Source organism: Nymphaea colorata, chromosome 3 (assembly GCF_008831285.2).
Source record: "Nymphaea colorata isolate Beijing-Zhang1983 chromosome 3, ASM883128v2, whole genome shotgun sequence".
In the NCBI taxonomy this organism is placed as follows: domain Eukaryota; kingdom Viridiplantae; phylum Streptophyta; class Magnoliopsida; order Nymphaeales; family Nymphaeaceae; genus Nymphaea; species Nymphaea colorata.
Genome location: NC_045140.1, coordinates 24,132,083 through 24,160,074, shown reverse-complemented (window position 1 = coordinate 24,160,074; position 27,992 = coordinate 24,132,083). Strand labels below are relative to the sequence as shown.

General features: G+C 39.3%; 3 protein-coding genes across 17 annotated transcripts; 2 read left to right on the top strand and 1 right to left on the bottom strand.

The window, feature by feature from the left end:
- The first annotated feature begins 93 nt into the window (after positions 1-93).
- LOC116249646 (inositol-tetrakisphosphate 1-kinase 3-like) lies at positions 94-12,976 on the top strand. Of its 4 annotated transcripts, none has more exons than XR_004171236.2 (10): positions 94-560; positions 1,702-1,783; positions 1,953-1,985; positions 2,691-2,811; positions 3,001-3,093; positions 5,952-6,071; positions 6,172-6,348; positions 6,449-6,500; positions 6,590-6,674; positions 12,587-12,976. XR_004171236.2 is itself a non-coding variant. In XM_031622827.2 (10 exons), the coding sequence occupies exons 1-10, from the start codon at positions 349-351 to the stop codon at positions 12,682-12,684; spliced, it is 1,008 nt and encodes a 335-aa protein (XP_031478687.1). In that variant the 5' UTR covers positions 94-348; the 3' UTR covers positions 12,685-12,976. The 4 variants fall into 4 exon arrangements, 3 of the variants coding, with proteins under 3 accessions (XP_031478687.1, XP_031478686.1, XP_031478688.1); XM_031622827.2 differs by having other exon boundaries at positions 6,241-6,348; positions 6,449-6,504; XM_031622826.2 differs by having other exon boundaries at positions 6,449-6,504.
- A 3,288-nt stretch (positions 12,977-16,264) lies between these two features.
- Positions 16,265-23,845, top strand: LOC116250722 (inositol-tetrakisphosphate 1-kinase 3-like). Of its 12 annotated transcripts, XR_004171474.2 has the most exons (13): positions 16,265-16,830; positions 17,695-17,746; positions 18,647-18,736; positions 18,936-18,968; positions 20,342-20,462; positions 20,658-20,750; positions 21,365-21,484; positions 21,584-21,760; positions 21,897-21,952; positions 22,028-22,112; positions 22,921-23,012; positions 23,128-23,171; positions 23,271-23,845. XR_004171474.2 is itself a non-coding variant. In XM_031624577.2 (12 exons), exons 1-11 carry the CDS (start codon positions 16,550-16,552, stop codon positions 23,133-23,135), a joined length of 1,116 nt encoding a protein of 371 aa, XP_031480437.1. In that variant the 5' UTR covers positions 16,265-16,549; the 3' UTR covers positions 23,136-23,171; positions 23,271-23,845. The 12 variants fall into 12 exon arrangements, 8 of the variants coding, with proteins under 8 accessions (XP_031480437.1, XP_031480432.1, XP_031480436.1 ...); XR_007572802.1 differs by lacking the exon at positions 23,128-23,171; XR_007572800.1 differs by having other exon boundaries at positions 23,128-23,845.
- Positions 23,846-26,977: 3,132 nt separating this feature from the next.
- LOC116250409 (50S ribosomal protein 6, chloroplastic) lies at positions 26,978-27,301 on the bottom strand. Its single transcript, XM_031624034.1, has one exon. It carries the CDS (start codon positions 27,299-27,301, stop codon positions 26,978-26,980), a length of 324 nt encoding a protein of 107 aa, XP_031479894.1.
- Positions 27,302-27,992: the final 691 nt, after the last annotated feature.

Sequence of the window (27,992 nt, the reverse complement as noted above, 5' to 3'; positions counted from 1 at the left end):
TACGTATCGGTTATCAACGATACGCTACGACGCTAGTGAGATTGGTGCATGGACCCGCGCTGTATCTCCTCTCCCTCTGTTAGAAATGCGCGCCATCCGCCTAGCACTCTCTCTCTCTCTTTAAATTTGGGACTCTCGTCACGATCATTCCAACGCTCATCTGTTGGACGTGGTGGCTGAGATTCCAGTGATCGTTGTTTTTCACACGGAACAGCTTCTTCCTTCTAGGATTTGGGAGGTGGTGGTTCTTGTCTCTGCAATTGGAGGGGAGAGGGGAAGAGAAATAAGGCTGAACGGAGCCGCCAGTGGTGTCCCCCGAGGATCGCCGTTGCGCCTTAGTGCAGCGCCATGAAGAACGACAGCATCGCCGAGTCACCCAAGGTCGCCTGCCGGGACAATGCAGAGTCGAGGGAGACGGAGGAAAAGGGGGGCGGCTTGTGCTTCTTGTGCGGCAGCGCTGGTTCTTCTTTGCCTCCTAAGCAGAAGCTAGTCGTTGGATACGCGCTCAAACCAAATAAGATCAAGTCCTTCTTGCAACCAAGACTGGAGGCGTTAGCGAGGTTTTCTATGATCGAACTTGGCCAACTTTTTTGCTTATGGCTCCATTTATTTCATGTTCGATACCGAATTATGCCGTTTTATTTGACGGGACGGGGTATATTTTTTGTTGCATGAATGTATCTTCATTGATCTTTCACCTTTCCTTATTGTGATAATGAGAGAGAGAGGGGCGGGGGTGTTGACCAATGGTTTTCTCCCCGAATCCGAGAGAATTGTCAGTTAGGAACTTATTCGAGCTACAATTGATGTGTGCATGCTGCTGCGCTATCTGTTGTTTGTGCAATGATACTTACACAGTTACACTGTTTTCCTTATCGTGTTGAAATACGGTCAAGATCTTAGACCTTGCGAGCTTTTCCTTACAATATATCCAGACTCTGTATTGCCTTCTATTTATGGATTCGGTTGTTTATGTCCTATTAATTTGTCACGATTCTCGCGATGATGAAGGATAATGCTTTGGTCAAGATGCATGTTCCAATGCCGTTGAGAAAGGCTTGATGGATCATTATTCTGAATCTATTTTGTAGTAGTTGGCATAACTCAGAAGTTTATTTATGGTCTGCCCATGTAGATGCTGCAAACTTACAGTTCAGTTAGGACATGCTGTTTAATAAAAAGAAAGTTTGGGAAAATTTTTCTTGACTAGCTGTTATTTATGCTTAATGTTTTCATGCTTAACTTGCACATGTTGCATCCGGGTCTATATGGGTTGCTTACATGTGCAGTATAATTGTTGTGGGAAAAGTATCATCCCTTTTCTTCTTCATGCCCAAATTCATGCAAGAGCCTCACCGGATTGCAAAACTATCGACCATTAAAAGCTCTTCCTATTGTACTTCCAGACTCTGCTACTTATTGGCCGTGTCTTCATCAGAAAATGCTGCGTGGTGCAAATCTAGCCATGCCTGATGCTACTTGGCTTATCATGTAGAATTTTTAATTACCGAGTTTTTTTCCTTCGTTGCTTTATTTGATTAGGAGATCAAGTGGGACTAGTTATATATATGCCAGACAGATATTTACTTTTAATTGCATCATCTCATTGATTGGTTTAAAAGATTGCTTGGCTGTAAATCATGGCATGAATTTTCTGTTTACAGAATCACTGTGAGAGGTCACATCCTTTAACTGGTGCAGGGAAAAAGGAATAATGTTTGTTGCCATAGACCAAAACAAATCTCTTTTGGATCAAGGACCATTTGACATAGTCTTGCATAAGGTCTGCGCTGTAAACTGTTCCAAGTTCTTTATCTTTCCTTTCGAGACCCTCTGAGGTCTTAGCTTTCTCCCATTTGGTCCCTTTTTTCAAAGAGAATGTACTTTGATTACCTTTCTGTCCTTTCATCAGTATCATTCCTTCTCTCATAAGAATCTTGTATGTTGTGCAGTTTAAAGGAAAAGAGTGGTTTCAGACTCTTCAGGTTAGTAACACCTACTGCTGTTGTGGCGTCTGTTATTGTATACATCCCAAGTGTTTACATTCTTCAAGTAGCATATTGCATGTGTTCTATGCATTCCTCATGCATGGTGTTGCTCTCAAGCTGATCTGATATTGACATATTGGTAAATTCTAAAGACCTACAGCCCTTCTCTTTTCCATCTTATTGCACTTATCTCAATATGCAGATTAGGTGCTTTTTGGTCTTTGCTGCATCATGACTAGATGGCTGATGTCTTGTATAGGAAAGATGCTAACCAGTTTATACAAGTTCCTATAGGACATTGTTGGTGGCATTTCCAATATATTACCTTTCTAATATTTTATGGTGCCATACTAAGCTTCTCCATTCTTTGTCGCATGAAGGGCATCGTCAAGTTCAGTATAGTTAGACCACCTAGTGAAATAAAATGATTAATATCCTCTATATTTAAGAATAATATCATAGAACCTGCCTGTCTTTGCACATGAAGGAGTTTAACTCCTGTTCCCTGAATATGACTAGAAATAATCTCAATTTCAACATTTAGTTTGTGATTAAACAGTCCTGATCAGTATTGCAGTTAGAAATTGTGAATGTGAATTATTTAGTCTTTTTGAGTTAAAATGTTCTTAAATTATGTTTCACTCATCAAGAAATTTCTTGTGATTTGGTTTTTAAAGCTTAATTTATTTGATCTGCTTGCAGGAATACGTGCAGAAGCATCCTGAGATCACTGTTATTGATCCGCCTGGTGCCATTGAGTACTTGGACAATCGCCAATCAATGCTTAATGTTGTTGATGATTTGAATTTATCCTATTCAAATGGTAATTTTCTGCATATTTTCTACGTATCATTTGCATAGTTCGTCTTTGGAATTTTTGTCGTAGAAATTTTGAAGCTTGTACCAGCTATCTCTTATGGCACTTGAGAGAAAGAATGTTGCTGGCTCTATCCACCCAGAATGTGAATCTGAAATTCTTTCTTTGCTATATTAATTTTGTGGTATCTGGCAGGTAAAATTGCTATTCCTAAGCAATTAGTTGTACGTGGAGATCCCAATTCGGTTCCTGATGCAGTAAAGAGAGCTGGGTTGAAGCTTCCTCTTGGTTAGTTTGTTTGTCTGTTTTGGATTTGTAATGTTGTTGGCATGTTTGGGAGCTGTGTTGATGAGTTGTTGCATGTGGGGAATAGCTGATGCATATTTTTCCATGGTTAATTTCTTCATGAAATTTCTGGATATCCGGTATCCTGTTGAGGAAAATAGCAGTACCATGTTTGCTTGTAATTGCTTCTAGATATTTTGGACTTTCTCTCCTCACTGCATGTTATTACTGTATGACTGGAGCTGCATTTTCAGTATCTTGTCCTGAACTAGATGATGACAACTTGGTTCAAAGACCTCCTTTGCTGGGTATGCTGCAGTTAAAGACAATGTTGTAAGGCACACACTTCATGCAAAAAAATTGTGACTAGAGGCATTTTTTTCAAAAAGCCTTGAGGCACATGCCTCAGGGACGGAGCACTGATATAATTTTTTTATTTTAAAAAATGCAAAACTGGTCAGGCAGGGGAAGGCCCCACCCGATGGTGTCCATTATTCACCATTCATGTTGAATAGTGAATACACAAAGCCACCCTAATCCTTTTCAATCAATCCCTAATCCCCTTCTCTTGATCCTTAATCCCCATTGCATCCTTCATCGGCGAATTTGGAGTGGAGGCTGAAGCTGCTGCTAGCGGAGCCACCACCGGATTCATACCTCCCAGCCGCCCTCCTCTCTCTGTGTGGCCATGGCCGGTGCTGGCCATGGCAACCCTCTCTCGCTCTCACAGTGGCCATGGCCCATAAAGAATTTGACCCATAAACTATCTTTCCTCATGCTTCTCAGTATTTCAATTTGTCCTTTAAGCTGTAAGTTTTTCAGATATGTTGCCACCGACAAGCTTGGATGCATCTGCATAACAACATAAGGTTAATCTTTAATAATGACCTTAATCTGCCCTTCGTCAGCAATACAAATTGTAGGGTGGGTGGCTGTGACCCTTGTGTTCACACTAGAGAGGAACACAGATGACTACATCAAGTAAAAAGATAATAATAAGCCCATATTTACAGAAGAACAGTAATTATGAAACTAGGGAAACATATCCTAAGAATCTAACATGAATTGCATAGTTCACTCTTGTATGAAGATAAAACAATTTGTAGTAGCTTCCAAAATATTATTTGCATAGTGTGGAGAGAGAGAGAGAGAGAGAGTTAGATGTATACAAGCATTTAATGCCAAAGGAGTGCATTTTATATGGTTAAGTTTGCCCTTTGAGAAGATGAGAATAGTAATTCCTATCAGGATGAAACAAAACAGAAGTGAAACTGCTCCTTTCCTGAACTTCAGTTTTTTATCATCGTTTATTTTAACTCATGATAAAATTATGAGATGTCTGATTACAATCATATTTTCATGATACTATGCTGGATAAAATCAAGTTATGATGGAATAACAAAAAAATGCTCAAGTTCTTATTTCTTTCTTTCATTTAACTGCCTAAATTACATAGGAAATAGGCGGTTAAATGAAAGAAATTCAAACTTAAGCATTTGTTATGTTACCAATACTTGAGCATGCTTTTTGTAAAAAAAAAAAAAAAAAAAAAAGTTGGTGGAATTCTAAAATTAAAAATGTCAAATTTTGTGAGGACAAGAGAAATGAATCTGCAAGCTTTCTTTAAGAATTTGTTATTCAACTCAAGGAAGACAAACTTTTGCTCACAGGTGAAATTTAGAAAATTAGAACATGCACCTTCAGTCTCAATTATCCTACACTTTGAGCAGCATAGTATGAAATCTACAGAATGGTGAATCTGCCCATACCTGAATGTGTTCAGATCTTCAATTGCTTGCAACTTCGCTGAGCTTTTTGTACATATGCGTGTTTCAATATGCTTATATTATTGTTCACCAATACTTGTTCTCTTGGTTGATATTATTATCGTTAGAAGTTAGAACATTTTAATTTTTAAGTGTTTAGGACAGATGTTTGGATTTACAAACTGTTGTGGTTTGCACACGTTTTGTATTGTTCTTTATTGGTATGCTTAGTATTGTAGTTATTTTTTTCAATTTTATCATTATTTTTATAAATATTATATAATTCACAAATTTGTCCATGAAGCTTACGCTTCAATTAATGCCTCGCCTCACTGGAGGCTCAACACCTCAGCTCGTGTTATCGCCTTTTACGCCATTGGTTAAAGACTCTGATTCCCCAGTCTATCTTCTGCTTCTGCTGGCATATATATGAATCTTTCTAAATCTAGATAACAAATATATTGATTTCTTTTCTTTTGAGAAATTTGAATCTTGAAGATGTAAACAAAAGGGCCAGAAGTATCAGATAACAAACTTGAGTTTTTTGTTGTCATGTCGAGCTGGGTTTGCTCCTGATTTTGTCAAACGTGTGAACTTAGCTCTAAAGTGAAGTACTGGAACATGGGCTCCAACTCAAACACCTTCTGTAATTAGAGGATGTAACTATTTATATGATGCATGGTCAGCACTGGTGACTGTCAAATCGGTTTCGGTGCTTATGCATGGGATAATGTAGTAATATTGGTGATGTGGTTCTTTCTGAAACAAAAGCTGCTACGGGTCAATTGTTTGTGTTTGCACCATGATCACATAGGCAAGCATGATAAATTGATTAATACATAATGATTTTTATGCTGCAAATGCTATATTTTTTCAAGAAGTTTGATATACCTATTTTACATGTGTTGGATATCTTGAGATACTTACAATACATGGTTCCCCAGAGAGTTTGATGCTGGTGTAATCTCACTTCTACATGGTTTAGAGCCTATGGGATTCATTATGTGAATTAGATGGAAATTTTAGATCCCTTTTCATCATGTTGCTTGACCACTGATGGAGAGGAATTATAACAGTTCTGTGTAATTGTTGCAGTTGTGAAGCCATTAGTTTTGGATGGAACTGCCAAATCCCATGAACTGTTTCTTGCTTATGATCATATTTCACTGTCAAAGCTTGAACCACCATTGGTTCTGCAGGAGTTTGTGAACCATGGTGAGACCAACTTTGCATCTTACTTTTTCTGAAGGTAGCAATTATTGTTGACATTTACTGTTGGAATCACATTTGGATTTGCTGTTGAATGTGGATGAAGGTGGTGTACTTTTTAAAGTCTACGTTGTTGGGGAGACCTTAAAGGTTGTGAGACGCTTTTCCTTGCCAGATGTCGAGAACTATGAACAGTCACATAATGTTGGACTTGTTCCGCTTCCAAGGGTTTCTTTTACTGCAGCTTCAGCTGTTGGTGCTGATTTGGATCCACACGTTGCAGGTTAGAGCATTGCATCTGTTCTTAGAATCAATTATTTCCTTTTTGTCCTGCCCTTCTTGAGAAACATGTGCATAATTTAGATCCCATTTCTCAACTGTAGATCTTCCTCCATTTCCACTTATTGAGAAACTTGCAGGAGAACTCCGCCAGAGGTTGGTAAGTGTTATATGTGCTGTTATTAGTTGAAACCTGTACTCAAGTAAACTACTCCTGGTATGGTGACAACTTACCTTTGAAACAGGGTCTCCTACTGTTCAATATTGACATAATCCGAGAGCATGGTTCTGGAGACAACTTTTACGTCATTGACATTAACTACTTCCCTGGTATATCTCACTACCAAGGTTAATGTGATGTGCAAAATCTGCCTTTGACATGACTCAATAATCTAGTCAATATGCTTATTTTCCTTTCCATAAGGTCATCACCTGAATGTTCCATAGGCCTGTGTTGGGATTCCCAAGTTGCCTTTTTCTCCTATACCTGTATCCCCTTTTCTGTTTATATAAGTATCCCCTTTTCTGTTTATATAAGCAAGTACATCTGAACATTGAAGGTAATATGTACTATGTAGTATTAGTTACTCAACAGTACATTGAGCCACATGAAGTCATTAGTTCCAGAGATGGCCATAATGATGGCTTTGGCCAACTTTCATTACAGCTGTCCATGTCACAACCCAAGTTTTGACACCAATTTTTTTTTGTTTTTCCTAGATATGATAGAGATGAACAGTGAGTCTTAAAAAGTAAATCAAATCCTGAGTAATGACCAAACAAAAAAGACACAAAACAAAGAAGGACAACATCCCAAAGAACCAAGTAGAGCCCAAACAAAAGACTACATCAACTCAATTGACAATAACCACAAAAATGCCAGACTCGACTCAATGCTTAGATCGCTAATGCCCGTCCATCGCAAAACTGAAGGAGTCAAAAAGCCATCAGTCAATCAAGAGCTACTTGTAGAGGTAGAAGGGAAAGGGTCAGAAGGCTTTGGGTATGGAAATATCCAATCATAAGTGGAGAGTAGTTCGGCAAAATAGATATATAATTACATCAAAACAGAATTAGTATACAGCTCAGGACTACTACCCATAAGTTGTAGGTTTCATGCCATACCATGGGCTATAGCTTGCCAAACATAGTAACACCATCCATTATGGGTTACAAAGTTACACCGACAATCTATGTCACCTGAGTGCGGGGTGCGGGTGCCGGTGCCGGTGCGGGTGCCGGTGCGGCACATCTCAAAAAAATTAGGTGCGGCAGTGCGGTGAAGATATTTTATTAATATTAATATTAATATTATTATTATTATTAATTTTTCGTAGAAATTGAATAACACAATTAAAATTATACATTTTATGATAGTGGGAAAAAATCAAAAAAGAAATGTTTGAAAAAAAAGGTAAACAGATCGTTTTATGAAAGCCACCATTCTTTAGTCCTGTATCGTTTTTTTTGAAAGAGAAAAGAGAACATATAATATATCTATAGATGTCTTAAATTAGATTTAACGACGACGGGTGAGAATGGTGGATTTGATTTTGTGGATTTTGGATTTGGTTTCATTTTGAAATCAGATCCAGATCCAAACCATACACGCAGATGAACTTGGTTTGGATTTGGTTTCGACTCGGAACTAGATCCAACCCCCGGGTGCGGTTTGGGTGCGAGCTCATCATCGGGTGTTGATTGGGTGCGCACCTGGAGCGCACCCGCACCCGCAACGCGTCGGGTGCGGGTGCGAGCTCAAAGGAAACGCACCCAGGTGACATAGCCGACAATCCAACAAGCATCAGCAGAAAATCCCTGTGGGCACAATCACGGGCAAAACAGAACCAAACCAAGCGATTCACACAGACTGATGGTAACATGCAGTGAAGCCTCTTGAGATATCCTAGATTGCCGTTGTAGCAGTAGGGCCTAACCACTCAGCCTTAACCCAAGTGGTAAACCAGCCCCTCTAGGCACCCAGGTTGAAGGACCAGGAGATGCCTTCCTCTCCAAAAGTAACATATACAGAAGTTCAGGTCCTCGTGCTGCCCAATACCCTGTGGGTAGTCCACTGTAGACAGAGGAGTGGCCAGCCACAGTCAGCTCAAGCCACACCAACACCTCCTGGGACAAAACCATCCACTGGACCCTAGCTCATACTCCCATGTATAATTGTCATAATCGGTGTTCCTTTATGCATATAAGGTTTACACCACTGAGCTTATTCTGGTAATCTCATGGAGTCCAACCTTGTGTACGATTTCCAAAGGCTAAAACAATTGCCATGCCAACAATCCCGAGTAGGACTAGGATGCACCAACATAAAACACACATAAGAAGTCACTCGTGCACAATTCCTGTCAACCTTTCAATGTGCAAACCTTTATACATACCATGTGCACACTCAACCCATAAGGGTGTAGGCAAATATATGTACATATTTCCTTCAATCATAATGTAATGTATTTATCATTTTTCTACTTTCAAATTTTCAATATAAGCTTAGACTTATATAATGAATGTATAACAGCTACATACCATGACATGGTACCATGCTGGTCATGAAGCTCACCTGGATGACCAGATCTTATTTCTGCACTTGTTGTATAAGCGCTTGCATCAAAATATACATAAATATACCAATAGGGATGTAGTTATGTTGTGGGGGAAGAAATCTACATGCTTCCTCACTTTACTTAGAAGATGGCTAAGTTGTCCAATATTACACTTTCTTTATCACATTTATAGTTCTAGACTATATACACATATTTCTCTTAATCATGTAAGTTTTGTCATCATAAAGTACAATATGGTAGAGGTATTAATACAGATTTATTGCACTTTAGTGATACTCTTACTTGTAACAAAACTAAGGGTAGGATTGACATGAGCAAGTATTATCCTTTTCTTTCTAAACTCGTTTAGTCTGTCTCATGATCACCTTCCATCAGAGTTTACTGTTGATCATGAAAAATTATTTACACACTCAGTGTAAGCAATCCTCATGTCACACAACATGCAGCCTTCTAATTCATCTCTCATAATGTTGTTAAGCCACTCATACTTCACACGTGCTCTCCAATCGCATCACCATGCTCATGCAATAAAACTAAGAAACTTTATAATTTCATCTGTACCAGAATTTTAGTCCAGCCGCAACCTCTGTCACCAGGGTGCGGCAACCCTGGTGACGCACCCGCGTCGACGCGACGCGGGTGCTGGTGCGGGTGCGACCCAGATTCGCACCCAACCCGCACCCTATTGATTTCATTTTTTTTTAGTTTTTTTTATCAAATTTGATATTATTAATATATTATATTAATAAATTATTAATAATAATAAATATCTTTGCCGCACCGCCGCACCGTAATTTTTTTAGATGTATCGCACCGGCACCCGCATCCGCACCCGCACCCAGCATTCTGGTGACATAGGCCGCAACCATGCCTAACTTTATCAACTCATGATTTAATGCACTAGGCTACTTTCAGCATGGTAATTTCACAGACAACTATAAAATATACCTATAATCCCCCAGGTCATACCCATGGTCTCTACATGCCATGTTTTGTATCAATAAGATGGCTTTGTTGAGTAAGGTTATGGATTATGCAAGCTCTAGCATAAATGAATCCTAGAATTGATTTGTCTTGATCTGATATAGGTTTCTGAAATGTCATGATGATCATAACACAAAGATGTAATAAAATAAGCAGTACTTTTAGTTGGGTGCTGATCCTGTTTCATATGCACAGCTTTCCATAGAGTTTAGTGCTCAAAAAAAACAAATCACAAGGAGACAACATGCATTCCTAGTTCAATAGATTTGGTCCCTCAAGCACAGTCCTACCATCACAAAATCTTTTCACGTAAAGACACGTGAACATATGCTTCATGAAATATAAGAGTTCTTGTCTTTTTATAAAATCTGATCCCACTTTACATTTCGGTTGCATTGTAATCTCAGTTGGTTCCTTCCAACAACATTTTGATGCATCATGTCTCAATGACCACATATTGTATTCATTATCAGCATCAATCCTTATAGTAGCAATGCACATATGCTTATATCCATGTATATTAATAGACATGCACACCCATACGCATATATATATATATACCTACATACTGTACCTTGAAAATACATGAACCCTAGGCTTCACTAGTGGCTGAGCATGTTTAGAACAACAGTTCACAGACCCATTACTTTCATACAAGTTAATATGTCAATGTCATAGATTCAGTTTGTTGAACCTTAGTTATGCTTTTACAGTTTTACTCGTATAGATCCCTTGTTACTGTTGATTGTTGAATGCTTGAATACTTAGTGGTATATGTTCGAGCATAAGGAGATATGAGTTGCTGTAAATTTCGTTGCAGTTTTCTGCAACATGAGATTCTTTATATCTAAAATAAGTATTCAGGTAGAATTATATCAACGAAACAGTAGCCTATAATTCTGTTACATGATCATGTACTGCTGTCATGCGTACATACCATCAATTGTAACATACTTAAACCTTCGTGGAACTTGAAACGTATGTCACGAACAATGTCAACACAAGGGTGCCACAACATGCTTCATATAACTATATCTTGAACATACCATATTCCATCTGTTATCTCACAAACACAAACAGCTCATGCATTACCCTAAATATACGCATTTATATTTCTGAACACATGTAATTACACCTTAGACATTCCTATATATTTATTTCTAGGCAACCGGATAAAATATACAAAAACTACATACTGCACTTATTTCTGGATATCCCCATACCTGTAAGCTTGAAATGAATATGCTTCTGATTGCCTGTAGATCTGCTGACTCCAATTTAGTCTTCCAAGATCAATCAAACTGCTTCCTATCCTTGCAAGACAAATATGACAGGTCCTTCTCAAAAGTGCTCTAATACTTTATAGTTGTATCCATTCAACTAGGTAAAACTACTTACTAGAATTGGTTCTGAATAGGCAGTCCCTGCTCTATCAGCACTATCTTTTACTTCAGCAGCCTACAAATGTCATTCATGTTACAACCTTACTATCATGGCAGAATATATGTACCTATATATATATATATATATGTGCATGTGCACCAGGCCTCAACCAGCAACTCCTCCAACTCCTTGTTTTCTGACTGAGATAACAGAGGAGCAACCCAGTGGCTGCCAACCTTGCTCTCCACCAAGAATGTTGCAGAAAATGGGATATCTCTCTCTCTCTCTTCTTTCCAAAATTTTGATGCAGGAACTTTCATCACCACTACTGCAGCAACTGGGTGATTGAAAGGCTGCCAAAGCAAGTCAAATAAGCCCTCCACAAGGACATTAAAATTTCTATCCGAATTTGATTCTCCCCTTTCTCTATTAGAGGAGGTGACTCTTTGGTTTCCTCCATTCTCTTTAATGAGGCATTTGTCTTTCCTATGTCTCTTAACTATGTTCTTTTTCTCCAACCACCTTATTTATTTTTATAACTACTTCATTTTAATTTAATGCCTTCATTTATTCCTACGCTGCCCCATTAAGACATAATAACCAGTTTTGATTGGTTCTAAGGTTATAAGCAAGTAGATACACAAATAAGTATCTCTTAAACCATATATATTATATGTGTTTGAATGCATGTCTCTAATTGCACTTGCTTGAAATTATAGGGCCTTACAGTCCATGGCTGGATTTGACATTGCAGAGACTGATCCCATTTGTTTTCATTGGATGATGCCAGCCATATCTATGAAATATGAGTAAACTATGACTTCTCTAACTACCTTGAGTTTTGTTTTCCAATTTTGATACTTTATAGTAGATTTTGTTTCGCTTTAAGTGTCCAAAACCTGATGAAGCCATGCCACCTTTCTGAGCTTGGAGAAATTTTTTTACGTCTTTGTGCACTTTGAGATTTCTTGATAACTTTAGTCCCAACCAACTGCTTGCACTGTGAGATTTCTAGATAACTTTAGTCAGACGCCCAACCAACTGCTTGACCTGTTTTTCTACAAATAGCACGGGCTGGAAAAGGTCATCACAGGAGTTCAGAAGGATTTTATTCACGACTGCCATATAAGCTTCCGATCGTTTAGGAAAAAAGTTGAAACATGCGCAATTGTCTCTCAACTGTCACCTGCTTCCTTAACCATTCTCATCGTGGCACATCCCAATAATCAGTGTTCTGTTTTCACCTCTCCTATAGTGGCTGCATCCTCATTATCTCCCTTTGAACTCTTTCTACAGGATATGAAAAGATACCTGATTATGAGCACATATTCACCGACTTTCTCCTGAGCCTAGTGGAAGGCAAATCCAAGGAGCACCATGTTGGCAAGAACTGATGGTGGGTTAATGTGGGTATCCTACTCGCAGACTTTAGACCGGAGATTTGGCAGCAGCCGACATCCTTGAAATTGAAGTCCCGGAATTTTCAGCGCTGGTGCTTTAATCCAATGCTTTGCTTGCAAAAGTAGTTAGACATATGAGCAATCTTGTAGATTTCAATGTGTTTCCGTATAATTTCGGGCGAAAGCTCCATATGAGGGGTCAAGTTTTGCTCCTGATTGTCGCAAAGTGCACTCGAATTTCTTGTTACGGGTCAAAATGGGCAAACCAAAATGTAATTTTTGTGAACGTGGACGGGAGCACATGCAAAACAGCTGGATGTTATAAAAATAACACGGGAAGAAACTCGGTGAAAGAACGAAAATTGCCGGAAACATCTTTGTAAGTAGTCAAAGTGGATAAAAAGTTTGTTTCCTATTTAATTATACATACATTGGAAAGTTAAACTGCCAGCGAAATAGCAAAATCAGTGGCGGAGCCAGTATTTTTCATCACACAAATGTGTTGGGAGTCATAGCAATGTGATGTTAATACATTAGAATGAGATTTTTGATGGGGCGGGCGTGGGCTGTGGCTTACTCCAGCCAACAAGTAGCTCCGCTATTGATGAGCGACGTGATCGATTCAGTCAGCCGATTCATTGACTTGGTCGAATAGGTCACCAATGAATTATGATTTTCTTCTTATAAAAATGAAAAAAAAAATTGAGAGTAATTCAAGATATTTATAATCAGCTTTTCACAGTTATTCAGACTGACCGATTTTAGTAACACTTGGGAATAGAGATCACTGATTTTAGTAACATCTTGATATTTAAAACAAATTGCAAGTATTTGATAGACGGTGATATCAACAGCAGATACGATCATCTGCTAAAATCCATTTGCAAAGGGCACTTAGATCCTCTTCCTCAGTCTCACTCAACCATTTTCCATGAAATAGACTTGCCGAAAAGTATATAACTACTGTTCATGACGGTGACAATCATAAAACCATGGATGGTAGTGATTGTGTTCCGCTTTGAAAATGTGAAGTTGATAGGTTATAAGGTCTAGGTCAAAGCTGGAACGGTGGATGTATCCAATATGTATACCCTTTTTGCATGCAGGAAGGCTCATTTAATTTTCAGAAATTACTGACTGCCAAACTTTGATTTTGTTCTTTAAAGATATTTAGAACATTAGTCTTTTGAATCTTAGCATAGTTAAGCTCTAGCGAGTGATAATAAAACATAATTTTCCCTTTACATTCTTCCAACTCAAAAGAATTTCCAGTTTTTTTTTTTATTGCCGTCACTATCCATATTTCAGCCGCCAATTTTACTTTTCTACTTTTTTAATAATGAAGAACCTTCCAGGAAGGTTCAAGCTCCTGCCACATCTTAGAACAGTTTCTAAGAAATTGCATCAATGTCACAGTGCTACGTAGTCCAGTGTTTTAAAACTTGATGAGAGTCAACTTGTTGACTCTGCCAGGTCAACTTATCAGGGAGATTAGTTTTTGCCTAAAACTCGGCCATGACTATGCCTGACCCAGTTTGAATCAGCGAATCTTGGCTTGATTTCGCAAAACTCACTTGAATCTGATGATCTGAGTTTATATTTTACAATCAACAAGGTGATGGCTGCTAAGCGCTTAATTACTTGATTTTTTATGTGAATCTTCTATTGGTAATTTGTCATGTATTAAATTTGAATTTTGCAACTGAATATTAGCTAGACGTACTAGAAAAGGTCATTGGTCCCGTTGCCAGCAAATATTCAAATCAATATGTCGCAAATGAAAGCAAATCAGGTGATTGACTAAGAAGCTGCCTCTAAATTATGCTGGAAAAAGACATCAGCGTGCCGCCGGTATTAGACATACAAGCAGAAGCTGATGTTAGAAAAATAAAATACGTGTAGCAAGCAGAAAAGTCAGAAACAAAGAAAGAAAATTAAGGCAGCGTTTGGATGTAACCCATGAAAAAATGGTTTTCATCAAAAGCTGGTTTTGTGAAAACTATTCCTTTAGTCGTTTTGGCGTTTGAATAACATGACAAAAAAACTAGTTTTTGAATTTTAAACCTGTTTTTTTGTTTTGGATGACAAAAAATGTGTTTTAGAAACTTTAATTCAGCCCCCTCATAAAAAATTTCTGGCTCCGTCCCTGCCCCTGGTTACCACGGTTTTCATAAGGTTACATAGATTTGAGATCCCCAATTGAGAAATCTATTGTTTGCTTAAGTTGTTGATTTAACCTAACACGAATTTAAAGTCAGCTTCAAATCTCATATCCAAAGCTATCAAACTTAGCCTTTTCCGCTCGCCTGGCCAGCATAAAACTACAAGGTTAGTACCCTGTTTTAAGTTATTATGGACCCAATCTTAATAAACAACTAGACAAGATAAAAACTTTTTGGTCTTGATCTTGCTTTTGTTTGAATATGCGACTTTATTAGTTTTTAAACATATCTTTGTTGATCATCAACTTGTTCGTGTGTGACCAATTGCATTGTTATTTAAGTATAAGTGCGTTAGTACATGATAGCGATTATGGAAAACGGTTAGTACGTCCCTATTAGTTCTAAAGGCGTACTACTTATCCAAGAAAACAGCACAAACTAGTTATGGATACTTTATCATCAAGTAAAATGAAACGTCCATGCTTATCCAGTTTTATAATAAATTGATGCATCTCAACTCTGTGCTGTATATATTTTTTCTCGTTCGTCTAATTGGTGGTATTGGATTCGACTTGTTGATTGGCTGTTTATATTCTTTTGTTAATAAAGAAAGAAATTATTGGGAGCAATCTTATCTTTCAAAGATATGTGGAGCAACTAACAATTCTTTAACAACTTAGGTTCCATATGAACACAAATGCCTCAATATATAGTTTAAAATGTGTTGCACATGCTACGTTGTAGTACAATCTTATTGTAAAATTGTGACAGGTGTGGAGAATATTATTGAACTCAAATCACTCTTTAAGGTTTTCACATACTAACTATAAGATTGATAATAAGAGATTGATCATCATTTAAAAAGGTAAAAGAGTCATGCCTGCAATAAGCGTATAATTTCTAGCGTCACCGTATCTTGGGTGAGAAGAATATGCGGCAACTTTTTATTTTTTAAATATATAAAATAACAAACCATGAGCTCTCCCACTTTGGGGTTCAGATTTAAAACTAGTTCCGTCTGGGCCGTCGGTGCCACATGGTATTCGCTATTAATTTTTTAAAAATTTTATATTTTATAATCGTTTGCATTTTAAGTTTTCTCCCATGATTTTAGATCCGGATCCAATTAAGTAAGGTCACGGAAACCGGTAGGCGAGGAACCGAAACGAAGCCTTTTTCAAGTTGACTAGTTTACCCTTGGTCGCGGGCGATGTATTCGCGCCGCTGGCAGAGCCGGATACACTTTTCTTACGGTTCATGCGAAAAGGCAATCCTTGTAATTTTCCGATAGATGTTAAGACTTTTTGGACAAACCTGGATGGACTTGGCGCTTTCCCGTCACGAGGCCGAAAAGAGCGTAAAGAAAAGTACAAGAGAGATTGTTCAGGTTATTTTCCTGAAACGACGGTTTCCTGGACGAGGCAGCTGTGGGGCCCGCCCCCCTCATCCCCCACTCTCCCTTCCCTCCTCCTACTACAAATACGCGTCCCCTGCCTCGGCCTTGTCTTCCCTCTCTCGAGTCTCAACTCTCTCCCTTCTCCCCGTCCGCCGATCCTTCCGAGGACCCTCTGCCGAATGTGGCGAGTGGTTAGGGTTTTCTGCGATCGTCGTTTTGGCGGGAGGACCGCTTCTCGTTTCTTTAGGGTTCGGAGAGAGGGTGGTTCTCTCTGGGTTTGGCGGGAGGGGTCGGGGAAGGAATGAGGGTGAACGGCGAGTCGGTGATGGTGTCCCCGAGGGTCTCCGTTGGACGGGATTGGAGCGCCATGAAGATCGACAACGTCGCCGATTCCCTCAAGGTCGGTTGCCGGAACGACACGGAGTGGGGGGAGAAGGAGGAGAACAGCGGTGGGGCGTTGTACTCCTTGACCGTCAACTCTGTCCCTTCTTTGCCGCCTCAGCAGAAGCTGGTCGTCGGCTACGCGCTCACGTCCAAGAAGATCAAGAGCTTCTTGCGCCCCACGCTCGAAGGATTAGCCAGGTTTCTTTACGAACTGAATTGTCTTGTTTTTGTTCCTTTGCTTTCTTGTTTCGTTTCCTCCCTGTTCGATATGGATTACGGCGTTTTCTTTAATCCCGTTGCACGGATGTAGCTTCATTGTTCTTGATCTTTATTGTTATTGGGGTGTCAGGATGTCGTTACGATATTCGTGGGAGGAGGGGGGAGAGGACGTTGGTCAATGATTTTCGACCAGAACCCGGGAAGTTGACATTAAGGAACCTATGGGAGCTTTGATTTAATCAGTAATATGCTGCCGTTCGGTTCTTGGCGCCGACACTGACACTACAGCCCATAGATTTGCGTTGAGTTATGAAATAGGGAGATGAACGGGTCAGAATTTTTTCCGTAATAATATATTGGGATCTCGCTGTTACGTCTCTGATTTTCTTTTTCTACTTTTTATTTTCTGTCATCGTGACCTATGCGATGGACGAGGGACAAATCTTGGTCAACATGTATAGGTCGTTCTGACGCCGTTGGAGAGGCTTGGGGGAATATTCTTCTGAATCTTTTTTCTTGAACTTGGAATAAGAGATAAGGTTCTTGTGGTCTTTGCACATGGATGTTGCAAAATTTTTTGTGGAACATAGCGTGCCATTTTAATACACATATCTTCCGTGCAACTCACATATCTTGCAAAGTCGTGGATAACTATCTTTCCCTGCCTTTAGTTTTAAGTGGTTGTCTTATGCGCCACTGGACAATAATGAATCTACAGTTCGTACTCCATACTCCCGAGGGCCGTGAAAGATTTTTGCTGCATTATGATTTGATCGTGACTTCAAACCAGAACTTCTTACAACCTTTTGGAACTTCATAACTGCTGTGCCTTGTATGGTGTAGGTTCGGTCTTGGCTGGCTTGTGATGTGGATATTGACAATCCAGCGAGTCATGGTATGGGCTGGCTTTTTTTTGTCACTTTCTCGGAACTTATTACTTCTCATTAAGAAGGCCCCTATGTTTTTTTTTTTTCTTTTTGGGGAGGGGGGCCGGGGTGGGCATGGTCGGGGCTATAATATGATCCCGTTTACATATGATTCAATGGTTCATCGTTATTCAATTCTCAGCTTACATATATCGCCTTTATGTACACGAGTTGTATGTATTGATAAAATAAATAAGATAATAAAATAAGAAAGAAAAGAGAGGGAGGGGAGAATTATGGAGGTCGTGGACTGAATCCGGTTGCCTGTTATTATAGCTTTTGAATTGGGTAACCAGAATCCTGATGCAAAAGATGGAGGATAGATGGTGCTTGTTAGGTAGTTTTATCGGTTCAATATAGAGGCGGTTGATGTAATGATACATTGATATCACACTATTAACATCTCAGTTCGAATTTTGAGGTTCTCATGATTGCAAAATGTATTATTGTTGAAATTTGTGAGAAGGTATCTTCACCTTTCTTCATCTTCAGACTATACCAACTGTACAACTTAACATAGTAGAGTATCAGTTGTTAAAACTTAAAATCCTCTCTATTGCTGCAGCTTGTTGACCATGTGTTCATCGTGTATTGCAGAAGTCTATTTAGTAACGATACGCTATGCTATTTGACTTCTTTAACAAGGATGTAATTGCTGTAGGCTTCCTATTGCTATTTTGTGATCCGTGTGATATTTGAGTAGAGCTAGCCATATGCCAAACAGTTTTTAAACATTTTGACTTTGTTGGAGGCTTTTATTCTTTGACTATTTCATCCCATTGATTGCTTAAGAAGTTTGATTAAGGTTGCCATGTGATGTATGCATTTTGTATCGGAAACCGTCATTATAAAACGTGATATCCTTTAAGTGGTGCAGGAAGAAAGGAATAGTGTTTGTCGCCATCGATCAAAGTAGATCTCTTTTGGACCAAGGCCCATTTGACATTGTCCTGCATAAGGTCTGTGCATTCTACATTTCCTCACCTTTCCTTTTGACCCTTTGAAATGTTTTTTTTTTTTCTTTTCCCTTTTTGTTTTTTAATATGTGATGCAGAATTTTTTCCAATTTACGACGTTTGTATTAGTGGAGATGAATTTCGTTGCCCCATTTCAATCTATCTCAGTAGATTTTTTTTTTGTTAATTTCATTTTGTGCAGATTTCAGGGAAAGAGTGGTGTCAGGTTCTAGAGGTTAGTAATGCCTACATTATAGTACGACGTCTCTATGTTGTTATGAAGTCCCAAGTCTTATTACATTCTTTATGCAGCTTATTACTTGTGCTTGTATGTTTCTTCTTGCATGATGTTGCTCTTGGGCTAATTCAATGTGGGCAAGTGAAATCATGTATTGATGCTAAAGGCCTAAAATCTTTTCTTTTTCCTCTTTTCTCAGTCTACATTAATATGCAGAGCGGTTGCTGTCTGGTCTTTGCTGCATCTTGACTAATGGCTAAGCTTGTGCCCTACCGCTAATGTAGCTTCTAGTGTGGGCTGGCTTTGGTCAGGTCTAAATTGATTCTGCTTCATTTTCCTCTATTTTTGTTCAACAAATTTCTGTTCTCTTATGTTTTTTGCTTGTATCCTATGTGTTTTGAGCCCGTCCTTTTGTTCAAAACCCCCTGTTCCCCAGGTTTGTATTACATGACATGAGCCATATTGTACAACACAACTACCTATGGTACACCCTTCAAATTAGATTCATGGGTCTATCATGATTTATGCGGTAGTTGCCGAACATGACTTATCATATAATAGGACATGTTACAGCACTAGCTGTAGATGTCATCGAGTGCTTGTATTATGTTACAGACAGCACTGGCGGCAACTCCTATCAAATGCTTGTAATAGGGGAGCTTGTTCAGGTCTCATTCTTATGGTGCTATAAGATATCATTACATGTCCTTTTATGCCCCACTGTTTGATGAGACAAACTATATATCAAAAGTTTGTCCAGGTGCGCTGAGGTGCCTGGCTGGCCAGTCCAGGCATTGGGCAACGGCCTGAATGTGTAGGCTGACGTTCCTTGTCACCTCAAACAAGAAATGTATTTTTTTCATTTTTAACACTGAAGATCTAATTGCTTTTGTTTGTTCTTCTTTTAGTGTATTGCTTCAGGTGGAGGAATTTCAAAACCCATACTTCCCTTTTTTTTTCTTCCTTTCATCTATTTTTCCCCATATATTATGTCAAATAGGACGGGTTAATCCCTGTCTAGGCTTTTTCAGGGTTGGCCACCTAACACCAACTCACTTTGTAGCTAAATCTCACAACTTCAACAACTTAACAGTTCTCTGATATGATTCTCTGACTTGTGGGTGTGAGCATATCCTATGAAATATGATTTTGTGACTTATGGATGGTAGCTATTGATGTTTGGTTGTTAACCAGTGCATATTGAGATCTGAATGCATCATGCATGTTATTCTTACCAGCATCAATTGTCTGTTCTTTTGGTGGTTTTTTTGACGACCTTGAACCTTAATGTTATTGTTCTTGTTCTACTTATGACTGTTAGTTAGTAAGTACAAACTGGTAAAGCTGAAATTACTTTGACCTTCTTGCAGGAATACCAGCTGAAGCACCCAGAGGTCACTGTCCTTGATCCGCCTGATGCCATTAAGCAGTTGCACAACCGCCAATCAATGCTTAAGGACGTTGCTGATTTGAATTTATGTAGTTCAAGTGGTACTTTTCTGTGTACGAAGAATATGATATGATTTTAGGAAGTTCATCCTTTTTGTTAAGTTTTTGTTGTAAAGAATTGAAGCTTGTTGTGATTATGTTGTCAAATGGCAGAAAGTTGTGTACCTGAGACTGTCCTAAACAATATATTAATCTAAAGTCTGTTTCACAAATGCCGGCTTTGTTTGTATATGGCAGGTAAGATTGGTGTTCCTAAGCAACTAGTTGTAGAGGGAGATCCGAATTCCATTCCTGATGCAGTAAATAGAGCTGGGTTGAAGCTCCCTCTTGGTTAGTTTGCTGGTTTATTCTTGTAATTTTTCCATATTTTTTTATGCCACCTGTGGCTGAATTGTTCTCTCTGGAAATAGTCAAAACAAAAATTTTCTGGAATTGTGAATGTTTCTAGGTGATTGGATCCCCACTCTTCAATGCCTGAGGTTTCTATTCCTCCACAACTGTGGGTGCACAGTTGCAGTATCTTCTTCTCCCAAACTGTAACTTCTGGTTTTCTGTGGGTCCAGTCCTAAGAGCACCTTTCTTTTACCATCCTGAGTTGGTGACTTGGTTGTCCACATATCCATAAAATTGTTATGATTTGGTGGCTTGAAGCTGGTTATATATTTTGCACAAGCATGAATATTAGGACGATAATACTTCTGTGCGGCTGCAAATATTGTTATAATTGGTTATTTTACAACCAATTTTTGTGTGATGGATATTTTGATGTACCTGTGCTAAATAGCTGGCAACACAGTTCTGCTGATGAATGCCACTCTGGCACATGGATTAGAGCCTGTTGAGCCGTTTATTTCATGAAAGAATTTTCCATCTGTTTTGACATTTTGATGCCTTTTGAGATATCCTTTGGTAGGAATTTTAACCGTTTGATATTATTGTTTCAGTTGCAAAGCCATTACTTGTGGATGGAACTGCCAGATCCCATGAACTGTCTCTTGCTTATGACCAGTTTTCGCTGTCAAAGCTTCAACCGCCTTTGGTTTTGCAGGAGTTTGTGAACCATGGTGAGACTATGTTCAGCATCTTATTCTCATGAATCACATAGTGACGTTTGACACTGACCATGAAGATGACGCATGATCTTTCATTGGATGTGATTGAAGGTGGTGTACTTTTTAAAGTCTTCATTATTGGAGAAACCATTAAAGTTGTGAGGCGATTTTCCTTACCAGACGTCAAGAAGTCTGAGCGATTACATAATGTTGGAGTTATCCAGTTTCCAAGGGTCTCTTGTGCAGCTGCTTCTGCTCATGATGCTGATTTAGATCCTTATGTTGCTGGTTAGACCTTATTGTACCTGTTCTTGAAAGAAATGAATTTCCATCCCTGGAGCTCTTTAAACTTTTAGGGTGGATCTTCTTCAGAAAAAAAATGCAGATTTCATGTCTTTGTTTAACTATCTTCTTTTCATTGTAGAGTTTCCTCCATTGCCACTGCTTGAAAAGCTTGCACAAGAACTCCGTCTACGGTTGGTAAGTATTTCATGTAGTGTCATTACTGTAAACAGTTATTTTACTGGAATGCATAGCTTACCTTCCTTTTTACAGGGCCTTCAGCTATTCAATATTGACATAATCCGAGAGCATGGTTCCAGAAACAGCTTCTATGTTATTGATATTAACTACTTCCCCGGTATGCCTCAAAGTTTATTTTGACATGAAAACCTCAGATTTACATGAATAATGAGTATATAATGATGGTTCTTTTCCACCCATTCCCTTTATTAAAGGAATGAGTTACAAGATAATTAATCTTTTAATTGTCATCCCATATCCCAATCAAGTTGCAGAGTCATTAGTTTTTGAGATTGTTACCATGTTCGGGCAACAAAGAATAGTTTGGTGTAGGAAATCTTATATATTTACAGCATGGTACTTTGACTGAGCAACTTACTTGACATGCATGTTGGTGCAATTTTTAGTTTGTGCACTTTTTGTTCTTATGAAATGATGTTAAAAACTAATTTTTTTTGTCCTTTTGAGTTGTATTATGTACATATTTTCAAATTATAAATTTATTGTTTCCAAATTGAAGACGTTATAAAGATGGTTTAAAATTGTTCCTTATTTTTAAGCGCAAAAAGAGTGTGTGAGGTTCTATTTGACCATAGGAAATCATATCCGAAAATGGGCTTGTAAAGTATCAACCGGATAGCGTCTTACAACGATTCAACTGTTTGCTTTTATGTGGAAAGCAAAGAAGTGTTTCAAGTTTTGTGTGTGTATGTGTGTGTGTGTGTGTGTTATTTCAAGCAGCGAATCAACTGTATCCTATGACGGTTTTGGCCATCGGCCCCTGTGATGGTTCCATGTTTGTCCAGCTCTTGTTAGATTATTTGCCAATTTGAGGACCAATTTCCTGTATTTTGGGAGTATAGTGATGTAAGCATTGAATTGGTGGTTAGAAACCCCGATTGTTTTGATTTTGCTTTTTCTGTTAGGAGTGGGGAAGATCTTATGAAGTAGAGTGGGGAGTGAGGAACGGAAGATATGGGTAGTAGCATTAGGAAAGAAATCGGAGGTATTTAAATTGGTGAGACTCTTTATCACGCACTGGCTTATTTTTTAATTTTTCTGTGTTATGGTTAAAATAAACTCCATTTAGTATTTCACCCTGGATTGCTGACTGTTTTCCTTTTGGCTTGTAGTTTTGTGATCAGTGGTCTATTCTGATTTCATTTCTTCATTTGGGGTAAATGATTTGTCAACATTCATTGAGGGAATGGAGTGGGAAGAGAGCAGATGGAAAAATAATTTCTGGATCCTTATCCACTTTGTTAGTTCTTTTCAGGATTTGGCAAGATGCCCGACTATGAGCAGATATTCACCGAGTTCTTCTTGAGTCTACGACAGGGCAAGTCCAAAAAGAGCCTCCTTGGCTACGGATGATTGGTTAAAGGTCAATCATGTTACCTGCTTGCTCTAATCAGGGCATGGGGCTTTTCGCCGACTTTGAAGGTATGTTCATGATTGAAGTTCGAGGAAGGCTGCTTTCATTTTCGGAGGCAACAGTTTGATGCTAAGTATGCATGCGAAGGTCTGGTCGCCTAAGCTAACATCAATACATAAAGCTTACGTGGACATGTACATAGTAGGTGCTCGTAGTTCACATAAGGCCTTCTGTTTCACAAGTTGCAAATTGGTGATGTGCTGGCTTTTGATGTTTTGATCCATTTCGTCGATGGTTGCCCGATTGGCCGCTGTTCTGCTCTCGGGAATGCCCTTTTTTTGGCCGCTGTTCTGCTTTTGGGAATGCCCTTTTTTCCGGCCTTCATCTGCACAAACATCGGGCCGTAAACGTTCAAGTTTTCAATAAATACTTGTAAAGATAGTGTGATGATGAAAAAATGATGGTTTATGGCCGTAGTCTTGGCTCTCGAGCATGTTCAATCGGCAGTATTAGCGTGTGCATGTGAATGCTTGCCCTTTCGAATTTGGGAGCATGGTTGGCAACGTGACATTTTTTACTGTCATGGAGACGTTCTTCACTCTAATCAAGTCGTTTGTGTCCTGATCTCTTCATCCTTTAGATGCGAGGGATTTTTGGCTAACCTCCATCCTTGGCATCTTTTGTAAGATTATTGTCAAGCTTCTTGTCTCGTGCCATAGTCTCTTTATATCTTAACTAAACCATAAAAAGCTAGCCTCGCTCTTGGTCGTTGTCTGCATGGTGCAGTCTTCCCTTTTTTTTTCTTTCTTTTCATTTCCCCTTTTTCATCCTCAGGATGGATATTATTAAGGCTTTTGATTCTATCAATTGAGATTTTTTTTTTCCACATTCTTTGCAGTATGGGGTTTGACCTTTAACTTTCGTGGTTGGATTCAGGCTCTTGTTATCAAAGCTGCTTTGCTTACCATTTTTGTCAACGATTGACTTGGCGAATTCTTTTCATTTAGATGGTTTGTGTCAGGGTTGTCCTCTCTCTCCCTTTCCCTTTAACCTTGTTGCATCCTCTTTCTCCTTTTCTCTTTAACCTTGTAGCAGGGGCTTGCTTCTCATTTTGCTTGGTTATTCAGTTAGTCTTTCTCTAGGGTCTTCTTCTGCCTAATCATCTGCATTTTCCGTTTTCCAATTTGTTGACGACTTCGTTGTCTTTGGTATTGCTTTTCAACAACAGATTGTTAGGACCTGGCTTTTGTTTAAGGTTTTTGAGTTTGCTTTTGGTTTTTCCATCAACCCTATCAAGTGTCAGCCTTTTGTCCTTCATGTCAACCTGGTTACTGGCCTTTTTGCTGAGACTTGCTTTGGCTGCTAAGTCTTCTAGTTTTTCTTTTGATTATCATGGTATTCTCATCTCCCCTTTCCTCACATTGTTTTCTTTTGGGGACTCCATTGAGCAGCGCATGTTGGTCCGTCTTTAAGGTAGACAGAACAAGCTACTTTTTATTCAGGCATGATCACTTTGGCCAAATTCTACGTGGCTTCCATCTCCATGCATGCTCTTGCCCTATATAAGCCTACCGCTCCCATTCTTTGCACGGTAGATCTCATTCTTCGTCGGTTCTTTTGGAGCGGAGGCCACCCTTGGCGGTTCTTTGCCCTCCAAAAATGAAAGCACTCTTCCTCGAACTTCAATCATACCTTCAAAGTCAGCGAAAAGCCCCATGTCCTATTAGAGCAAAAGCAGGTAACATGGTTGACCTTTCAACAAATTATCCATAGCCAAGGCGGTTATTGGAGTTGTCCTGTTCTATAGTCAAGAAGAACTTGGTGAACATCTGTTCAAAGTTGGGCATCTTGCTGTATCCTGTAAAGAGTTTTAAGAAGTGGATAAGGATCCGAAACTTGAGGATTCCCTGAACTTTCTGTAGCATCCACTGTATATGAAAATTGAAGAAGCCAAAAATTTTGAGCCCATCAAGTTCAGCTTGCTCGGCCTGCTTTACCAATTGCTTGGTTTGCCTTGAAAACTACGGAATGAATGCTTCTTTTCGTATTTTAGTTCATGCTCGTCAGCGTCTCTACCATTATGCAAAGAGCAAAGTGGCCATGGGAGATAAACCAGTCGTTGAAGCATTGCAACTTGGGAGGGCGAAAGGAACAATGCGTGAAGGGATGAGAAAAACAGTGGTTGGACGTTAAACATAGCATGGCGAGAAACGACCGTGAGGAACTTAGACAACTGAAAACACATTCAAAATAATCCACAATGGAAATGTGATACTTACAATGGAAACACGACCTGTGAGAACACGATACAATTTCTTGGCGAGAAATTAGGATGTTAAGTCCATTCTTTATGTTACAAGGAGAGGTATTTTAATTACTGAAAGCAAACCTCTTTGGACCTAACTACGCACCCCTGTGAAGTTAAAAAACTCCTCGGAGAATCTGCCACGGGTATTTTCTAAAGAGTCAAATACCACTCTTGACTATTTTTACATCTTCCAGCTGTGGGTGTCTCGGGCGGCAATGCATTTCTACTGACACGATTGCCACCTTTTGAGTATTCACATCTTGAAAGAGGTTTCCAGAAGCCATCATGGGGTAAATACAAAGAAAAAGGGAGGAAGATGGACGCAGATATTGTGGTCAAGCGACCATGAAAGCTTGTTGACAAGGTAAATAAATGCTTTAAGCCAGCCACTGCTTATTATATTGCACCAAAGGAAGCCGCTACGGTGTCAGTATTAACTGCTAAGTTGCATTCGATTCTTTAATTGGATTCCGATGGTTCTCAAGTCATGAAGGCGACTTGCAGTAGCGCAATTTGTAGAGAAGGTTTCGAAAGATTCTATTGCACGAGCTCAATTTGCTTACCCGCAAAACTCGGAAGAAATAGCTCACATAGTTTAGTTTAGGGATATAACCTGTTTGGATCTGAGACATCTAAGAATACTGGAGGTCGGACGATCGAGTAAACACGGAATGCATCCGACTCTACTTTTTGTGCGGACAGAGAAACTTCAAAGGTTTTTACCAGAAGAATATTTGAGATCTTTGAATGTGGTAACTGAGACATTACAAGGCACTATCAGAAAACGTCATAACGAAGCTTCTTTCTTTCTCTCCTGCAAACATCTACCAACAACTGTGAAGATGCCTGCAGTGTTTAGATACCGACCTGTTTCAACTCGAGGCAAGCCAACAAGAGCTCCTGATGAAAGGCAACATATTGAAACAAAAACATTATAAAAAAGTGAGGGTTCAACAACCTGCTGCATCCCCGTTACAGGAGTCACCTGAATCACAGCTTACTCGTATAAAAGAAAATGCCCTACATTCCATCAGCGAATGCAGTTAATTTCGCACCATTTCTTATGAATGCATAGTTGAGAAACATAGCAGACTCTCTGTTCAATTGAACCAAATTTCTAGCGTTTGCCCACTGAGTAAACGGAAACATGCAACCAGTTGGAGGCTACCCACCACAATAGCAGACGATTCAGTCGAAGAGAAAAAGGACAACCATGTTTCTTAGAATAATATAACAGAAGAAAGAGGGGTAATAAGAAGGAAACACAAGCATATTCTCGGAGGCAAGCAAAGGTTGCAGATTACGGAATTGGAGCAGCAAAAGAAGCTGCTGCTTCCACCGGCGAAGCTCCGCCCTGGGCTTCAAGCGAGGAAGTGGATGGATCGAGGGACCAGTCCGGGAGGAGGGGAGGCAGCGGCGCGTAGACGGTGGGACCTCGTTTGATATCCCAAGGCTGAGTCTTCCTCGGCCTCGTCTTCATGTGATGCTTAGTTGCTTTCTTCTGCGGCCTGGAGGAACATTCCACCACCATCACCTTCTCTCCCACAGTTTGCCCTCCCTTCGAAGTAGAGATGCTAACGAGGTTCTTTGGGATGAAACTTGACGCCAACAATGAGGACGCCATGACTCTGTCTCTCTATCTCTCTCTCTCTCTGAGATGACGTTCGGGCAACTTGGGTCCTTTCATTGGTTCTTCTTTATGCGGATAGCGGGAGTGCGGGACACGGGATGCGGATTATGACGACGAGGGCAGACCCGGTGCAACGGTGTTTCAGGATGAAAGGAAATTCCCACTCAATTTTGGGCCTCTTCATTTTGAGTTAGAGCGGACGCGGTTTCGCAGAATTGCACTCGGGATCGATGGTGCCGAACCGAGGATCGTTCCGTCTCCGTCTTTTTTACTTTTAACAAAAATAAAATAAAACGTTTAAACTAATGGAATATTAAATCAAATTTAAGATTTATATCGGTAGAAAGTTGGAGCAATAAATTGTTTTCTGTCTTGGTTCGTTTAGTCGTTTCATTTTTTCTTTCACTTCAAAAATTCTCTTGGTTAACTAGATCCAAACTAGTAGCTCTCATGAGATTATAGTCGACCATGTTTTATCAGTTTTTGCTATGTTTAATCAGCTAATGATGCGCATTAGGTAGTGGATATGAAATTTCAGCTTACATCAAGTAAATTATACCAAAACGAGCTATAAAGAATATGCTTCAGAAGCAAATCACGAATGATTTCCCTCGCCAGGCATCAGTTGAAGCGAAACATGAGGGGGGTTCGATTACCTGAAATTTAAACTAATCTCGACATGAAT

Excerpts from the sequence above, each read along its gene's own strand:
- LOC116249646 (XM_031622826.2), top strand. The coding sequence starts at position 349 with ATGAAGAACGACAGCATCGCCGAGTCACCCAAGGTCGCCTGCCGGGAC. Across the intron at positions 3,094-5,951 it reads TGGGTTGAAGCTTCCTCTTG|TTGTGAAGCCATTAGTTTTG; the intron begins GTTAGTTTGTTT and ends TAATTGTTGCAG. Across the intron at positions 6,072-6,171 it reads GCAGGAGTTTGTGAACCATG|GTGGTGTACTTTTTAAAGTC; the intron begins GTGAGACCAACT and ends ATGTGGATGAAG.
- LOC116250722 (XM_031624572.2), top strand. The coding sequence starts at position 16,550 with ATGAGGGTGAACGGCGAGTCGGTGATGGTGTCCCCGAGGGTCTCCGTT. Across the intron at positions 18,737-18,935 it reads TTGACATTGTCCTGCATAAG|ATTTCAGGGAAAGAGTGGTG; the intron begins GTCTGTGCATTC and ends CATTTTGTGCAG. Across the intron at positions 21,953-22,027 it reads AAGAACTCCGTCTACGGTTG|GGCCTTCAGCTATTCAATAT; the intron begins GTAAGTATTTCA and ends TCCTTTTTACAG.
- LOC116250409 (XM_031624034.1), bottom strand. The coding sequence starts at position 27,301 with ATGGCGTCCTCATTGTTGGCGTCAAGTTTCATCCCAAAGAACCTCGTT.